A 15,624-nucleotide genomic window follows, 5' to 3' on the forward strand; every position below is an offset into this window, starting at 1 on the left:
ATCAGGCTGATAGGACCAGCTGACTTTTATCAAAGAAGCCAAGGTAGTTCTCTGAGGAAGGACAGCCACTGCAATCCACGGGGGGCGGGGGGGTGTCCAGGATGGGGCGGGACATGGGTATGAACCTTCACTAAGGTAGTTCTCCAGGGAAAGAAGGAAGGACAGCCACTGCAATCCATGGGGGGACACAACAGGACGGAACATGGGTATGAACCTTCACCAAGGTAGTTCTCCGGGGAAAGAAGGACAGCCACTGTAATCTATGGGGGGACACGACAGGACGGGACATGGGCATGAACCTTCACCTTATATTATATGCAAAAATTAGCACAAAGCAGACCACACACCTGAACAAAGAGCAAAAGCTATACAGCTCTACAGGTTCTATATGAAAACAGAAAACAGAGGGAATGCCTGAAGTCTTGGGGTAGACAAAGTTAGCTTATAAAAAACAGGAACCGGGGCTGGAGAGATGGCTCAGCAGTTAAGAGCATTGACTGCTCTTGCAGAGGACCCGGGTTCAATTCCCAGCACCCATATGGCACCTACAAACCGTCCTTAACTCCAGCTCCAGGGGAATCCGAAGCCCTCTTCTGACCTCCGCGGCACTGCACAACACGGGTGCACTCACATACATGCAGGCAATACACTTGTACACAGAAAATAAAAATAATAAAGAAAATATTAAAAAAAAAAAAACAGGACCCACAAAAGGCAAAAACAATTGATAAAATGAATGCCACCAACACCTCACCATCTTTTCAAAAGGCACTACTCTAAAGGTGAAAAGTCACAGCTGGGGGTTGGGGGGATGGGGGACAGGACACGGACCTGCAAACATAGAAAGGACTTGCGGCTAGACTACAGAAAGAGCTCTGACAACTCAACAATAAAAAGACAAGGCAGGGGCTGGAGAGAAGGCTCAGCGGTTAAGAACACTGGTTGTTCTTGCAGAAGACCGGGTTGGAATCCCAGCACCCACATGGCAGCTAACTGTCCGGAACTCCATTCCCAGGGGATCCGATAGCTTCTTCTGACCTCCGTGGGCACTGCACAACATGGGTGCACTGACCTACATGCAGGCAATACACACATACACATAAAATAAAAATAAATTTAAAAAAATTTTAAAGTTTAAAAAAATTTTAAAAAAAAAGACAAGGCAGCTTTTAAAGGACTGCAGGAGTCTCCTCAAAAGGTGGGATGACCAGTATGAACAGAACACAAACCTGGTGCCACTATTCACCAGGGAAATGCAAATTAGAAGCACAATGAGGTTCCACCACACACACATTAGGATAGCTAAACCCAGAACACCAAATTCTGGCAAGAACAAGAATAACTAAAACACCAAAGCTCTCAAAAGGGGTCAGCAAGACACACAGTGGGTAAAGGCACTTGCCACCAAGCCTGACAACCTGAGTTCGAGCCCCAGAACCTGCTTGGTAGAGGGAGAGAACTTTCCTATGGGCTGTCTTCTGACCCCCATATAGGTAACATGGCATGCCCCCCAAACACACACACACACACACACACACGCACACACACACACAGGAATGAAATATGTCAGCATAGATCACTAAAAAAGAATTTATAGTAAGAAAGCACAAACCACACGCTATGTGATTCCACTTGAATGAAACCTGTGAAAAAGCAAAGGTATGGTGACAAAGCACAGACCAGCTCACAGGAACGTGGGGACGTGAGATAAAGGCACAAAGAACCTATTCAGGGCAACAGAAATTGTCCCCCTTTGAACTTTTCTATACTTTGGCTATAGTGGTGGCTACAGGAACTGAATGAGCTACAGCCCATTTGTACAACTTATCGAACAGTGCACTGGGAACAAGGGCTCTTACTGCATGTGCATCATACTGCAGAAACCTAGTTAGAGAAAAGAATGAAGATTCAAACTCACCCGATACCCAGCGGTCCCGAGCCTAGACAGCCAAGAAGAGGAGCGATACGCATGTCCATGGAAGACCTGAACACTGACGTTCAGAGCAGCAGCATCCATGTTAGCCAAAATAGGAGACAGGGCTCAGTAGCAGAGTACTTGCCCAGAATGTGCAAGGGCCTGAGTTCAACTCCCAGGACCAAACAAAACCCAAACCATAACCAGACCATCTATATCTATCAATCAACTGGTGTACTGACAAACAAAATGAGGAATGTTCATACAATGGAATACTATTCAGCATAAAAAGGAATAAGTCTGGATTCATGCTACAATGTGAATAAACCTCAAATTTATTATGTCAAGAAAAAGAAGTCAAGCGTAAGATTGCCTACTCTATGATTCCATTTACCTAAAATGTCCAGAAAAGGTAAACGTATAGTGATGGGAAAGTAGATTAGCGGTTGCCTGGGACTAGCGGTGGGAACAAGTATTAACAGTAAACAGGTAAAAGGACCTTACTAGGGGATGAACGATCTCTAAAACTGACGTATGGGGACGGCTGTACTTCAGCTGAGTTACTAAAAACCCACTTAACTGTACACTTGAAATGGATGAGTTCCCGATACGTAAAACATACTTCAATAGCTTTATTTAAGGGGCTGGTAATATGGCACAGCAGGTGAAGGTGCTTTGTTGCCAGGCACCTGGTAGAAGGACAACCAACTCCCACAAACTGTCCTCCAACCTCTGTGCATGCACACACCCCACAATAAACAAAATACTAAAAACTTAAATAAAGCCGGGTGTGGTAGCTGGATCTCTGTGAGATCCAGGCCAGCCTGGTCTACATAGTGAGTTCTAGGACAGCTGGGGCTACAGAGAGAACCTGTCTCAAAAAGATCCAAAAATAAAGAAAAATAAAAATTAAATTAAATTTAAAATAAATTAACTCAGATCACAGACCTAAATGAAAGCTAACACTATGGGGCTGAGGGTGTAAGGCAGTGGTCAAGAGTTACCCTAATCTGTGGGAGGCCATAGGTTTGATCTCCAGTACCATAACCAAAGAACACCAAGAAGCCTCTCCCTAAAAGAAAGCACAAGACAAAGCTTCTCCAACCTTGGAAAGGCAGAGGTCATGAAATGCAAAGAGGGGCAGGGTGGGGTGGTAGGTGTATGTCATTGAAATTATAATATTTTCTTTTTCAAAAGGCAATGTTAAAATGCAGAAAAGACTTTTCCTTCCCACTAAGGTGGTGCCAAAATCAAAGATGCACCTGCCCCTCCTCAAGTGAAAGGCAAAAAAATGAAAACAAACAAACAGACTTCGAGAAAATTTGCATGTGAATCCAAAATACATAACTCTTCTAACTAGGGAAGAGACAATTAGTAATAGTCAAGATCTGGACCTGACATGTCACAAGAGGAGATCAGTGAGCACAGGAAGGAAGACGCCCTCCCCACTGCGTGACCACGCATCACGGTCAGGGAACCCCAACACGAGGAGTTGGTTCCTACTGCAATGCACTAAAATCGCTGAAGTCAGAGCCTGAGAACAGCAGCCACTGGTAAGAGTGCAGAGCACTGAGAGCTCACACTGCTGGTGAGAAGGTAAGGCAGTGCAGCCCCTCTGGAAAACAGTTTACCAGTGTCTTACAAAGTTAAACCTACACTTAACATACAAACCAGCAATTCTACTCCTAGGCACTCACCCAAGAGAAATAAAAGCATACAAAGACTTGTACACGAATGTTCACAAGAGTTTTATTCATAATGGCTAAAAACTGGAAAGGACCCAAAGTCCATCAACTGGTGAGTGGGTAAACAAACAGCGATGTGTCCATCCATCAGAGGGCTACTGCTCGGTAATAAAAAGGAAGGAGCTTCTGATTACGCACAGCAACTTGGATGCATCTCAACCTTATGCTGGGAGAGAGAAACCAGACTCTACCGCACACACCCCATGTGATTCCATTTATATAAAACTCAGGGAAGGAGAGATCTAACAGCCGTGAGAGAAACCAGAGCAGTGGTTGCCCAGGAGGCAGGATGGGGTGGGCTTCCTGGGAATGGGGCACAAGGGAGCCTTTTGGGGTATTGGAAATGTTCTGCAATGCAGTGATGGCTGCATGAAGCACACACTTGTCAAAACTCAAATGGTACCAGTACAAGGAATGCGTTTTATTTTATGCAAACTACCGTCAATAAAGATGATTTCTAAAAAATAAAAAGCCTGTCCAATATTTTTTAAATTAGTTCAAGGAAGCCAGTGGTGGTTGAGAATGAAGCCCAGCAATGTGGGTGCTGACCAATTAGCAGCTAAGACCAAGCAAGATGCCAGAGCTGAGAGTTCTAACCCAACCTGAGACAAGACGCCTGCAATACTAGACTCACAAAAGGGTCCAACATTTAGATCTTACAAAGAACAGAAATAAAGCAGCAACCCTAAGCCTCCCAATTTGTCAGCTGAACCTTTCCAAATACCACTGCAGCCAGCCACTGGAGTCTGCCTCGAGGGTAGCATTACCTGACAACAGGGTTCATGACCACTCCAACTTCCCTTGGGATATGAGAAGCTAGGAACACAACCTGCCATTTCTCAGCCTCCGCCCACCTCAGACAGTCCTGACCATGCAACAAAGTTCTAGCCAGCAAGGGGAACCTGGAAAAGATTGGACAGTTTCCAGGTATCCTCAGGAGCAGCTGGCCCTTCTCCTTCCTGTTGGGTGGATGGCAGATGAGATGACTGGGCTGGAACAGGTAGGCAGGACAAAATGGATCCCAGACAGCTGCCAGGGATATGGAGCACTGAGGCAGATCTGGGTCCTTTAGTAGTAGAGAAACGCCCTTCTATTTTCTTAGATGTGGCTTTAACTTAGTAACATGCAAAGCCAGCTCAAGTCCCATCTCCTGAAAGGCTCAATGAACACTACCATTCAGGAGTTTCCTTTGTAATGAAACATCACCACCCCACAAGATAGCATGGGTTAGTCTTCTCTGTCCTTCTCCAAACACTGGGCTTCTGTCCATCAAACAGCAGCCTCCTAAAAGCAAGCCTGTTGTCCCTTACTTCTTCCACAGGCTGCCCAGAACAGCCTACATGGGCTGAGCACACAGGCAGCCTGGCTGACGGGGAGCTGGCCAAGCGGGCACAGTCACAAGGCAACTTCTTCTCAGTTCTCAAGCACATTTCCACCACTGTTTACCCAAGTAACAAGCATTTCTAGAGCCCTGCTAAGTCAGAGCCTCAGGCCATTAGGTTTTAAAAAGCCTCAGAACAGAAATTAATGGGATGACACTGAGAGAAGCACTGGAGTGCATGCATGCGGTGGAGAGCAGGGGCTGCGAGAGCAACGGTGTGTCACTACAGGGTCAGGACAAAGCACTGGGAAGATGCCCCACAGGAGTGGACAGTGGACTCTGATCTTGGAGAGAAGCAATGCATTGAGGGTCAAAAATGACAAGGAGGGCACGAGTGACTTGGGCTAGCACACCCTACGTCTGCCCAATGAGACAAATGACTTTAATATTGGTCTACAGACAATGTCATCAAATAGGCAGTGCTCCTTCAGAAATGAAGAGACAGTGCATTTGCAAGACCCCCTCAGCATGACAGCTTGGTTGTCTTCTTCTCCTGTCCCTGACCCATGCTCCAGCTGCTCTGAGTCACCCAGAGACTCTTATGGTCATCACAGAATTTCCTGTCTCTGTGCTCTTGTCCATCCTGTCAGATCTGAGTCCTCCCCCTCTGGAGCTGCCCTTCCCTGCTTCTGCCTCCCAGGCACTGCCATACTGGTTTAACTGCCTTTCCCCCTAGATGAGGGCAAATGGAGAGAGCAGCCAGGCCTTGTGCTATAGGCTGGAGGCTTGCTCCCCAGGGTGCCATTAGGAGGTAGTAAGAGCTTTAAGAGGCAAGGTCTAGTGGTGAGACCCCACACTCTTCCTTTCTCTCTTTTCCTCCCTAGTCATGACAGGAGCTGCTTTTCTCTGTCCTGTGCCCCTTGTTATTACCACCTAGCACCCATAACCAGAGACCCTAAACCAGCATGGTCCACCAATCATAAACTCAAACTCTATGCCAGAGATAAACCTTTACTCTTTTTCTAAAAAACTTACTTATCAGGGCTGGAGAGATGGCTCAGCGGTTAAGAACACTGACTGTTCTTGCAGAAGACCCGGGTTCGAATCCCAGCAGCCACATGGCAGCTAACAACCATCCGTAACTCCAGTTCCAGGGCATCCGATGCACTCTTCTGACCTCCACGAGCATTGCACGACACGGGTGCACTTACACACATGCAGCCAATACACACATATACATAAAATAAAAATAACATATATTTTTAAAAATTTATTTATTGGGGCTGGAGAGATGGCTTAGAGGTTAAAGAGCACTGACTGTTCTTGCAGAGGACCCGGGTCCGATTCCCAGCACCCATATGGCGGCTATAAACCGTCCCTAACTCCAGTTCCAGGATATCTGATGCCCTCTTCTGATCTCCTCGGGCATCACATGAGATGGATATTTTACTTATTATTTTTATTTTATGTGTATTTTATTTTACGAGTGTATTGACTGCATGTGTGTAAGTGAGCCCATCTCGTGCAATATCCAAGGAGGTCAGAAGAGGGCGTCGGATATCCTGGAACTGGGTTAAGGACGGTTGTTAGCTGCCATGTGGGTGCTGGGAATCAAACCCGGGTCCTCTGCAAGAACAGCCAATGCTCTTAACCGCCAACCCATTTCTCCAGCCCAACCTTTACTCTTTATAAGTTGATTTTTCTCAAGTAGTAATCACAGCAGTGGAAAACTGATTGAAACAACTTGTTAATCTTTTCATCCCAGGGTCTGCCAGGTACACGGTAGGAATTCAATAATAAATGCTTGCTCAGTGAGTTAAGATAATAGGGGATAACTGGGCATGAGTGGTGGCACAGCCTTTAATCCCAGCACTCAGGAGGCAGAGGCAGGGAGATCTCTGTGAGATCCAGGACAACCTGGTCTACATAGTGAGTTCCAGGTCAGTTGGGGCTACAGGGAGATAGTCTCAAACAAACAAACAAACAAACAAAACCAGAATAATCAGGGATAAATGTACTAAACAGGGCTACAAAATAAGCAGACTGAGAACATCGCTCTCTGTCTTTTTCTCTGTCTCTCTCTCTGCCCCTCCTCCCCTGATTTCTAATCAAATGGCTCAAAGTCTGTTGCCAGCCTCAGGTATCCACGGTCTATTTTAAGAAGCAGCAGCTGGGGCTGGAGAGATGGCTCAGTGGTTAAGAACACTGGCTATTCTTGCAGAAGACCTGGGTTCGAATCCCAGCACCCACATGGCAGCTAACAACTGTCTGTAACTCCAGTTCCAGGAGACCCGACAGCTCTTCTGCCCTCCACGGGCATTGCATGACACAGGTGCACTTACCTACATGCAGAAAATACATGCATAGACATAAAATAAAAATAATAAATAAAATTTAAAAAGGAAAAAAAAGAAGAGGAAGCAGCTGAAGCGGCAGATCAGTCTTTGGAGGCCCACCTTGTTCATCACGGAGAGTGACGGAAAGCCACTGAAGTCCAAGAAAAAAATTACTGCCCTACAAAATTTACACTGGCCCTGATTCTATGTCAAAACCCCTTGCTGCTTATCTGTCTGGGTTGGAACAAGACGAATCAACTCAGCACAAATCATTCGGCTCAGCATAGAGGACTCAGCTCTGAACAGCACAGGGCCTGCACGTGCACACACAAGTCCTGGCTCAAACAGAAAGAAGTCAAAACGACCAACACACTGTCAAGGTTCCTCTCGAATCCCAGCCTTTCTCTGAAGCTCTGGGAACACTGGTTTGTTCTCATACAGGTGACACCAAGCTTCCCCTGGTATCAACCTCCTGCCATAGTCACAAAGCCTCCTGACTTCCCTAGCCCACATTAATTTTTCTCTTTTCTGTAATCTTGCAGAATTTTTGTCAGTATAATTAATTTTGGCATTAAATCACAATGTCTTATATTATTCTTTTCCTTAAGAGTCTGTAAAATTCTGAAAGATCATGCTTTGAACCTCTCACATGATATAGTGCTCAGCATCCAGTAGGTGCTTAAACATAGAACAGAGCAGGTAGCATTCTGAGAATTCTCCACAATCTCCTCACCATTGCTGCCATGGCATCTCAAGGTCAACCACTCTCACCAGAGAGCACAGGTATCAAAAGAGGCACCCAGCATCCCCGTGGTCACCACGGGGGAAGGGGGGCAGGTCCAAGGATACAAGATCTGCAGCGGCTCCCCAAGGTCCTCTAAGGAAAATGACCCTCCCCTGACACATAGGCTTTGGGGCTGGCCCAGGGAATCCCATTTTGTAGGCTTGGGCTCTGAGATGAAGTGTCCTTAAGACAGGTGAGAAATGGGAAGGAAAGAGTTGTTGTGAATCTAGGCACAAAATCTGCAGGAACACACATCACATGAACAGAGGCCATAAATCCCTCCCAGACACAGACAATGCTCCGGTGATAAGCATGCAGATTGCACACCTAGTTCAGAAACTCCCCTGAGTTTGCTTGTAATTAAGGGGGTTAGAGAGGTAAAATATATATATATATATAAACCCAATTAATCATTTAAATATTTAAAGTCAGATTTTTTTCCTCACTGTAGGATTAGTATATTTCATAACGCCAGCAGCCAACAGCCCTAGTTTTTACTGGGTTCATTTTGGAGCATGTTTAAACTAGTCAGATTGAGTGATGCTTCTAGCAACTAATCGCATGTCAAATAAAAGATATTTTATGTAATAAATTACCGCTACAAGTAATTCAAATGTCATTTATCAGTTTTATTATCAGTCAGGCGAAGTCTTGTTTCTCTATATTAATCAAAATCAAGCTTTTTTTTTCCTTTTCTTTGGAGCAGTTTTGACACCTCTTGGCAAAAGTGCAGAAGTGACAAGGCAGAGCCCCCAAGCTGCGAGGGGCAAGGTGACAGTCTACAGTCTACGAGGGAAACTCCGTGACAAGGGGACGCCAGCATGCAAAAATCTCCATGGCCATTGTTCCTAGGCTGGTGTCAAAGCAGGAGTCTGCCTCAGAAAGTGTGTGTTATTAGGGCCAGGAGACTAAAGGAGCTAAGCCTGCAACTGGGAAAGAGAATGGGAATAACTGAACTCTGCCCACCCAGCCCAGTCTTTGGCCTTTTCCTAACAGTTAACTCCTGCGCCTCCATAAAGCAGCCAAGCACATGATGTTTGAGGCCAACTCTGTGACCAACCAGAACAATTTGTTCTAAGCAGGAAGTTTTCAAGTAGCAGAGAGAGACCTGTTTGCTATTAAGCCATGGGAGGAAACAGCTGGAACAGAACAGATGTGCATCTCAGAAAATTCTGCACCCCAGCTGCCACTGCCTATCCTCAGCAAATCCCATTAAATGGCTGGGTCCATGGACACAATTCAGGAAAAGCATGGACACTTAGTCCTTGGTTAAAAAGTAGGGCTGGGGCCCAATGCCAACACACAGGACTGAAAGGCCACAGGCTGGGAAGGAGAAGTGAGTCCCCGGCTCACAGTTGGCAGGGGTTGGCAGGAGCAGAAGCAGGAGGCTTGCTGTGGAGCCTACTCAGAGGCCTTCATTGCTCAGGCCAGGCAAAGAGGGACAAGACACATGGTACGTGCACCCTGGCTTCAGCACTCTGCTTTATCCAGAAAATACAAGACGGGATCTCTAATCACAATCTGTGACACACACAGCAGAGTTAAGCTTCTGCCTGACCTCTCCCAACCACAGGAGAGAGCACACTGCTGGCTGTCTCTACTGAAGGAGCAGATCACCTGCCCACTGAGAAACATAAACCTGCCATTCTAAAATATGCCCTTTAAAATCTAAATCACTTTTAAAAAAACATTGGGATGTCGGGCATGGTGGCGCACGCCTTTAATCCCAGCACTGGGGAGGCAGAGGCAGGCAGATCTCTCTGAGTTCAAGGCCATCCTGGTCTACACAGTGAGTTCTAGGACAGCTGGGGCTACAGGGAGACCCTGTCTCAAAAAGACCAAAAAAAAAAAAAAAAGAAGTTGGGCATGGTGGCACATGCCTTTGATCCCAGCACTCAGGAGGCAGAGGCAGGTTGACTCTATGACTTCTAGCCAGCCTGGTCTACATAATGAGTTCTAGACCAGCTAGGGCTACAGAGAGACCCTGTCTCAAAACAAAACAAAACAAAACAAAACAAAACAAAACAATCTAAGTCACTTTTTGAAAACAGCAGACCTTCTTGACAATTAAAATGAAAACAATTATAGAAAAGGCATTTTTAAAGATAAGTCAATGCTGAGTTATATAAAAAAAAAATTGAGCTATTTCCCATAGTTTGAGTCAATTTTAAGTTTTTAAAACTTCTATAAGTGACTTAAAGAAGTGATGGACCTGGATGGATGCATCTCTTACTATATTTGCTACTACAGTAACCTTCATTTAAAACAGTACACACCCCTCATAAAGGACCTTTATGTTGTAGCCTGAAGTTCTCTAAGAGACTACCACTACATGAATTCACAGGGTATAGCTGGGACAAGGGAGGGAAGATCGGCCTAAGCCTATCAATATGTTAAATTTGAAAAAAACAGTGAGGAGTGAGGGGGATGGAGACTGCTCATCAGTTAAGAGCACTGGCTACTCTTTTTTTTTTTGAGACAGGGTCTCCCTGTAGCCCCAGCTAGCCTGGAACTCACTATGTAGACCAGGCTGGCCTTGAACTCACAGACCTCCACCTGCCTCTGCCTCCCGAGTGCTGGGATTAAAGGCGTGTGCCACCACTCCTGGCACACTGGCTACTCTTACAGAGAGAACTCAGGTTCGATTCCCAGCACCCACATGGCAGCTAACAACCGTCTGTAACTCCAGTTTCAAGGGACCAGACACCCTCTTCTGACTGCTGAGGTATTCATTGCATGACACAGGTGCATGCAGGCAATACACTCATAAACACATAAAAATAATAAATTAAAAATTAAAAAAAAAGACAGGATACAAGTTACTTCAGTGAGCAAAAGAGAAAGCAGTCAGGACACCCAGCTCATGTTAGTCAGGAAACAGCGACCCTCAGACCACTGGTTAAGAAGAGGGAACGCAGAGCCAATCACACATGTACCCAAAAACCTGGAGCAACACAACTGGGGCTCGCTCTCTTCAACCTTTGTCACATATTTAAAACTGTCTAAACAAATTTGGATGTGCCACTTTTTCTTAGCTTTCTAGTCAAGTGGAGAAGCCAGCTTCTCCTAACTTCCTGAGTCTGGGAGATACAAAGCACTGCTCTTCGGCCAGTGCCCTTAATCCCAATTCCAGTTAAACAGGAGCTGGGGCAGGTGACTTACTGTATGACTGGGAAATGAGGTGAGGTGGCTGGACAGGAACCACCTGGGCAGCCGAGCCCAAGGATGCAGGCTCATCAGAAGCAGTGCCTGACTGCTGGAAAGCCAGGTCAATCTCTTCATCTGTCAGTCCTGGGGACGAGAGCAAAGAAGGCAAGTGAGTACCTCTTACCAGCATCCACCCTGTATCAAAATCTTCCCTAAGAAAAGGTCCTGACGGCCAGAGCGCCTTGCATTCTAGTAAGTTGCCTCCTCGATTTCGGATTCTTGGGAACCTCTCTCAGTTGCAATTTAACCTTAAGCGACAGAATATTAGCCTCAACACTGCTTCCAAATGTGGCTCATTCAATTTCCTTAATTTATCCTTGAGTTTATTGCTGCTTTTGAAGTCGCTCCGTACTGCAATTCTCCATTCTTCCCCCGAAAACAGATACCATCAACTGCAAATGTGGCTCATTTTAATCTGTAATGGTGTGAAAAAAAAGAAGGGAAAAAACTAACAATAATGCATGAAAACAGACAGGGAAACAAAAAACTAATTATTGGGTGAGACGACTAATTAGTCTAGATCGTTTCCGAAGACGGGAATAATTTGCTTTATTTTATGACAAATGCAGAAATAAAAAGAAAAATCAGGACTGACTGTGATTAGTATGAATGGGACACAGAATGTAAAGAAGAAAATAAAACAAGAAAACAGATCAAAACAAGGCCAGGCCCAAACTTTCAGATGATTATTGCTCTAGCCTATCGCAGGAGCCTGGACCGCCTTTGGCTAGCTTCTTTTTCCTTTTTTAAAAATATCCTCGAGACACTCCAAACCACACTGCACGTGGGACATCAGAAAATCCCAGGGCGCCATCTGCAGTGGCTATTTCATGATGAAAGGCCTGACCCATGAGGAATGGAAGTCAAGTGATGGCCCACCAAGACCCCAATTTCAGTGCGCAGGGATTTCCAGTGGGTCTGCCAACTGGGGAAACTGACTATTATGGAGGATAAAGGCATCAACCAACCCACAGACTAGGAATGAATTGTGGAGCCCAGGTATGTGACAAACTTTCCCACAGGATCCACTCAGGAAGTAACAATGTGGACAAAAGTGCTCTACTCGGTGGCTGGGGAAAGCAAGTGGGTCGTCACTGCTGGCTTGCAGGAGACAACTCGGGCTGGCCGGGGCTATTCCGGGAATCCCAATATCCAGTTGAGCTGCAACACAGAGCTTTTAAACTAGAGCCGAGAGCTTTTCCACATCTGGTCCACAGCTCTCCATTAGAGGCCCACAGCATGGTATACTTGCCCCTGGGGGTGGATGAAGTACGAGGCGGTTCTGAGGATCAGCATCTTCAAAGTGTGGTGCCTTGCACTCTGTGCCTGGGGGCTAATACATGGTGCACATTAATGCTTTAGCGCACAGCTCTGGCCTGCATCCTATAGGCCTGAGTCGACTGCAGTCATCCCTCAAACTTTTCATGCCCTACCACAACGGTCAAGGGAGTGCCTCAGCTATTCAAGATGGCCCTGGACCTTTTTACCTTTCTTCTTCTCTCGTGCTTAGCTATAGCTCTTTTCCCTTTCCCCCTCTTCACACACACACACACACACACACACACACACACGCACACGCACACGCACACGGGCAGGCAAGCCGGCACTGCTTTACGTCAGAAGGCTGGGGGGGCACCCTGACAACTCTCACCTGGATTAAGGGGCAGGTAATAAAGCTCTAGAGCACCAGGTGAAGTTGAGTAGACTGGGGCTGAACGAGGGTGTCCCTGCTTCCTGCTCCTCAGCCTGCTACAAAGGGACTGCTTTCCCCATCGTTTCTCCCCCTCCCCCAGCAGGGATAGGAGAGGTGGACAAGCCAAGCACAAACAGGGGACACACTTCCTTGGAGCTTGTGCCTCTTGGGTTCTCAACACCTGTCAGTCAGGGCTGACTGCTCTTCCTAAATAGGAAGGGAAGGGGCACCCCTGTCCAGTGCTGGAAGGAAGACACTGTTTTAACCAGTTCGCAGTCGGCTGCTAGAAAGGGGAGCAGCATCTGCGACGTCAGCACAGGCTGCTGGTCACTGGTACACTACGGAATTCTATAAACCTGGTGGATCATGTGCCTTGTCAGCCGCTGGCTGCAAATGAGGATAATTTTCCCAAAAGGAGCATTCAGTTGCATTCTCATTTTCCCTTCTGGCTCTTTCAAATATAAACAAGTATGATAATGTTTAACGCTGGGGAAATATACAGTAAGTTACAGGCTGTGCCTCGGCCCTGTGAGCTGGAGCTGGTTAAAGGAACAAGACTCCCTGCCCGCTGTTCCACCCTCCGGCCCTGAGCTTTTACGAAGCCTGTTTTCCTAATAAAACATGTTCCTTACATTATCGAAGCCAAGCCCACCAGTGAGGCCATGGTCTAAAGGGCATCAGCACTTCCTTCCAGGCTCTCGCTTTTCACAGACCTTATCATTTGATGTTCTAAATCTGTACTGGCTGGAATTCAGATATCCCTAGCTCTCCAGGAGAATCGGGGTTTTGACTTAGTTTCAATAAATCAATCTTTTTTTTTTAAAGCATAATTTTATAGATGAGGCATTATCCTGGCCACTGTCCCCATTCTGCAGATGAAAAACCGGAGATCTGAGGAGGAGGAAGACCCTGCCCAAACCATACTCGTTCTGAAGAATGGCAGTGCCAGTGACAGCCAAGGCTGTCCATCTTCCGGGGATGGACACCACACCAGAGCTTAAACACCAGATACAGATTCAGAGCCTGACTCTTCGGTCTTGCCAGAGGTTTACTCCTTTGTGCCACTGCCACCCGATAGGTACCCCCATCTATAAGTAAGAGCCAGCAACTAATTCGTGGCTATAGAAAAACAACAGGGGAACTTAACCCTGGGTCCCACCTGCAAATGATAAGTGACACCAGAGTGACAATGTATCTCCATCCTCATCCCACTCCGGACACTGCTCACAGACCGGCACCCACACTTCCTGAGTGTCCCCTTCCTCAGCAGTGTCCCTGGCTCAGGCAGCACTGGCCAGTTTCAGGACTCTATTTACAGAACTAGATGGTCCACCTGGGATGCAAGGAGGCCAGGAAGGGGTCCCTCACCTCTCCCCAGAATAGGACTAGCTATCTACCCAGTCACTGGCTATGTGATAAGCTGCTGTCACTGGACCCATGGATAAACACCCCAAGTGCCCTAGCCCCATCTTTCCCATCCACCCTCTGAGATAAACAATGCAGATCTCTGATTGAGACCTTGCAGAATCCAAAAGGTTAAAAGGAATAATAAAGGAAACTGCCGATTGTAAGTGAATTATATTTGGCTCTGAAAGCCGAGGCACAGGCTATATTATAAAGGCACCTCTTTGCCTTGTTTACCATCACCCCGACTAATGCAGACCTTTTTTTGTTGTTGTTTTAAATAATCTCATGCAAATGAGACACACACACTTCCTTCCAGTTGATTGCTATCTGTGAGGAATAATCTAACCATAGAGGGACCATGCAATGGCTGAGCAGAGCTGGAAGCTAAGGACTCTGCCAACCTGTGTGTTGCAAGCCAGCCTCCTGCCTCCACTATCTGTCTTTGGAAGAATTAGTTCATTTTAATAAAACTTGAATTCTTCTTGGTTGAGGTATCAGTTAGCATTATCTGGCACCACCAGCACCCAGCATTAATGTTTTCCCAGGAACTTCCCTTCCGACATGGTGATTTTTCAAGAGTTCCCATCCTACCCTATCTAGAGTATTAAGTTAAATACACTGGGTAAAGAATAACTCTAAGAAAGTCCTGCTCAGTTACTCCACTCACTTGTTTCAGGCAGGAGGAAGAGGAGAAGGAAGGACCAGAGAACTTGCTGGGCAGAGGGGCACTCTGTGTTCTCAGTCCCTCCAAACTACTTCCCCAAACATCAGGAAGCCACCAAGGCTGCCCCTGTGCAAAGCTGGGGCCAAGGATTTCTACTCCAATACTTTCTCCAGAGGGCTGATTTTAAAAGAATGGAAACAAGGGATCAAAAAGCAAGCTCTGCAGTCATCTGAACTGAAGCCTCGAGACAGCCACGCCTGCCTATTTTCATCCCCTAGAAATAAACAAATCTGTTTTCTTTTTCTAACGGTCTCTATTAAAACGCAAACAAAACCAAACAAACTGGGGGTGAATACAAGGCCCCACCAATCTTTCCCAGGACAGGAAGGGCTACCTATTCTCTGTGAGAGGCAATGAGCAGGGGCTTCCGAGAACAAGTAAAAACACTGAGTCCGGTGACTATGAGCACAGCTCTGGGCCTGATCCTGAACAGGTGAAGCAGAAACACAGACAGATGGGCTAGGGATGGTGTGAAAATATGCAGCATGATGA

The 15,624-nt window shown here is 46.4% G+C and overlaps 1 protein-coding gene across 1 annotated transcript in view; it reads right to left on the reverse strand.

Moving 5' to 3' along the window:
* Pex14 (peroxisomal biogenesis factor 14) overlaps window positions 1–15,624 on the reverse strand; it is a 158,330-nt gene that overhangs the window by 22,601 nt on the left and 120,105 nt on the right. The window contains exon 4 of the mRNA XM_008831716.2: window positions 11,264–11,392. Within this exon, the coding sequence (XP_008829938.1) occupies window positions 11,264–11,392 (129 nt within the window). The remainder of the gene's footprint in view (window positions 1–11,263; window positions 11,393–15,624) is intronic.

The sequence above is a fragment of the Nannospalax galili genome, unplaced genomic scaffold (assembly GCF_000622305.1).
Source record: "Nannospalax galili isolate Female #2095 unplaced genomic scaffold, S.galili_v1.0 scaffold870, whole genome shotgun sequence".
NCBI lineage: Eukaryota > Metazoa > Chordata > Mammalia > Rodentia > Spalacidae > Nannospalax > Nannospalax galili.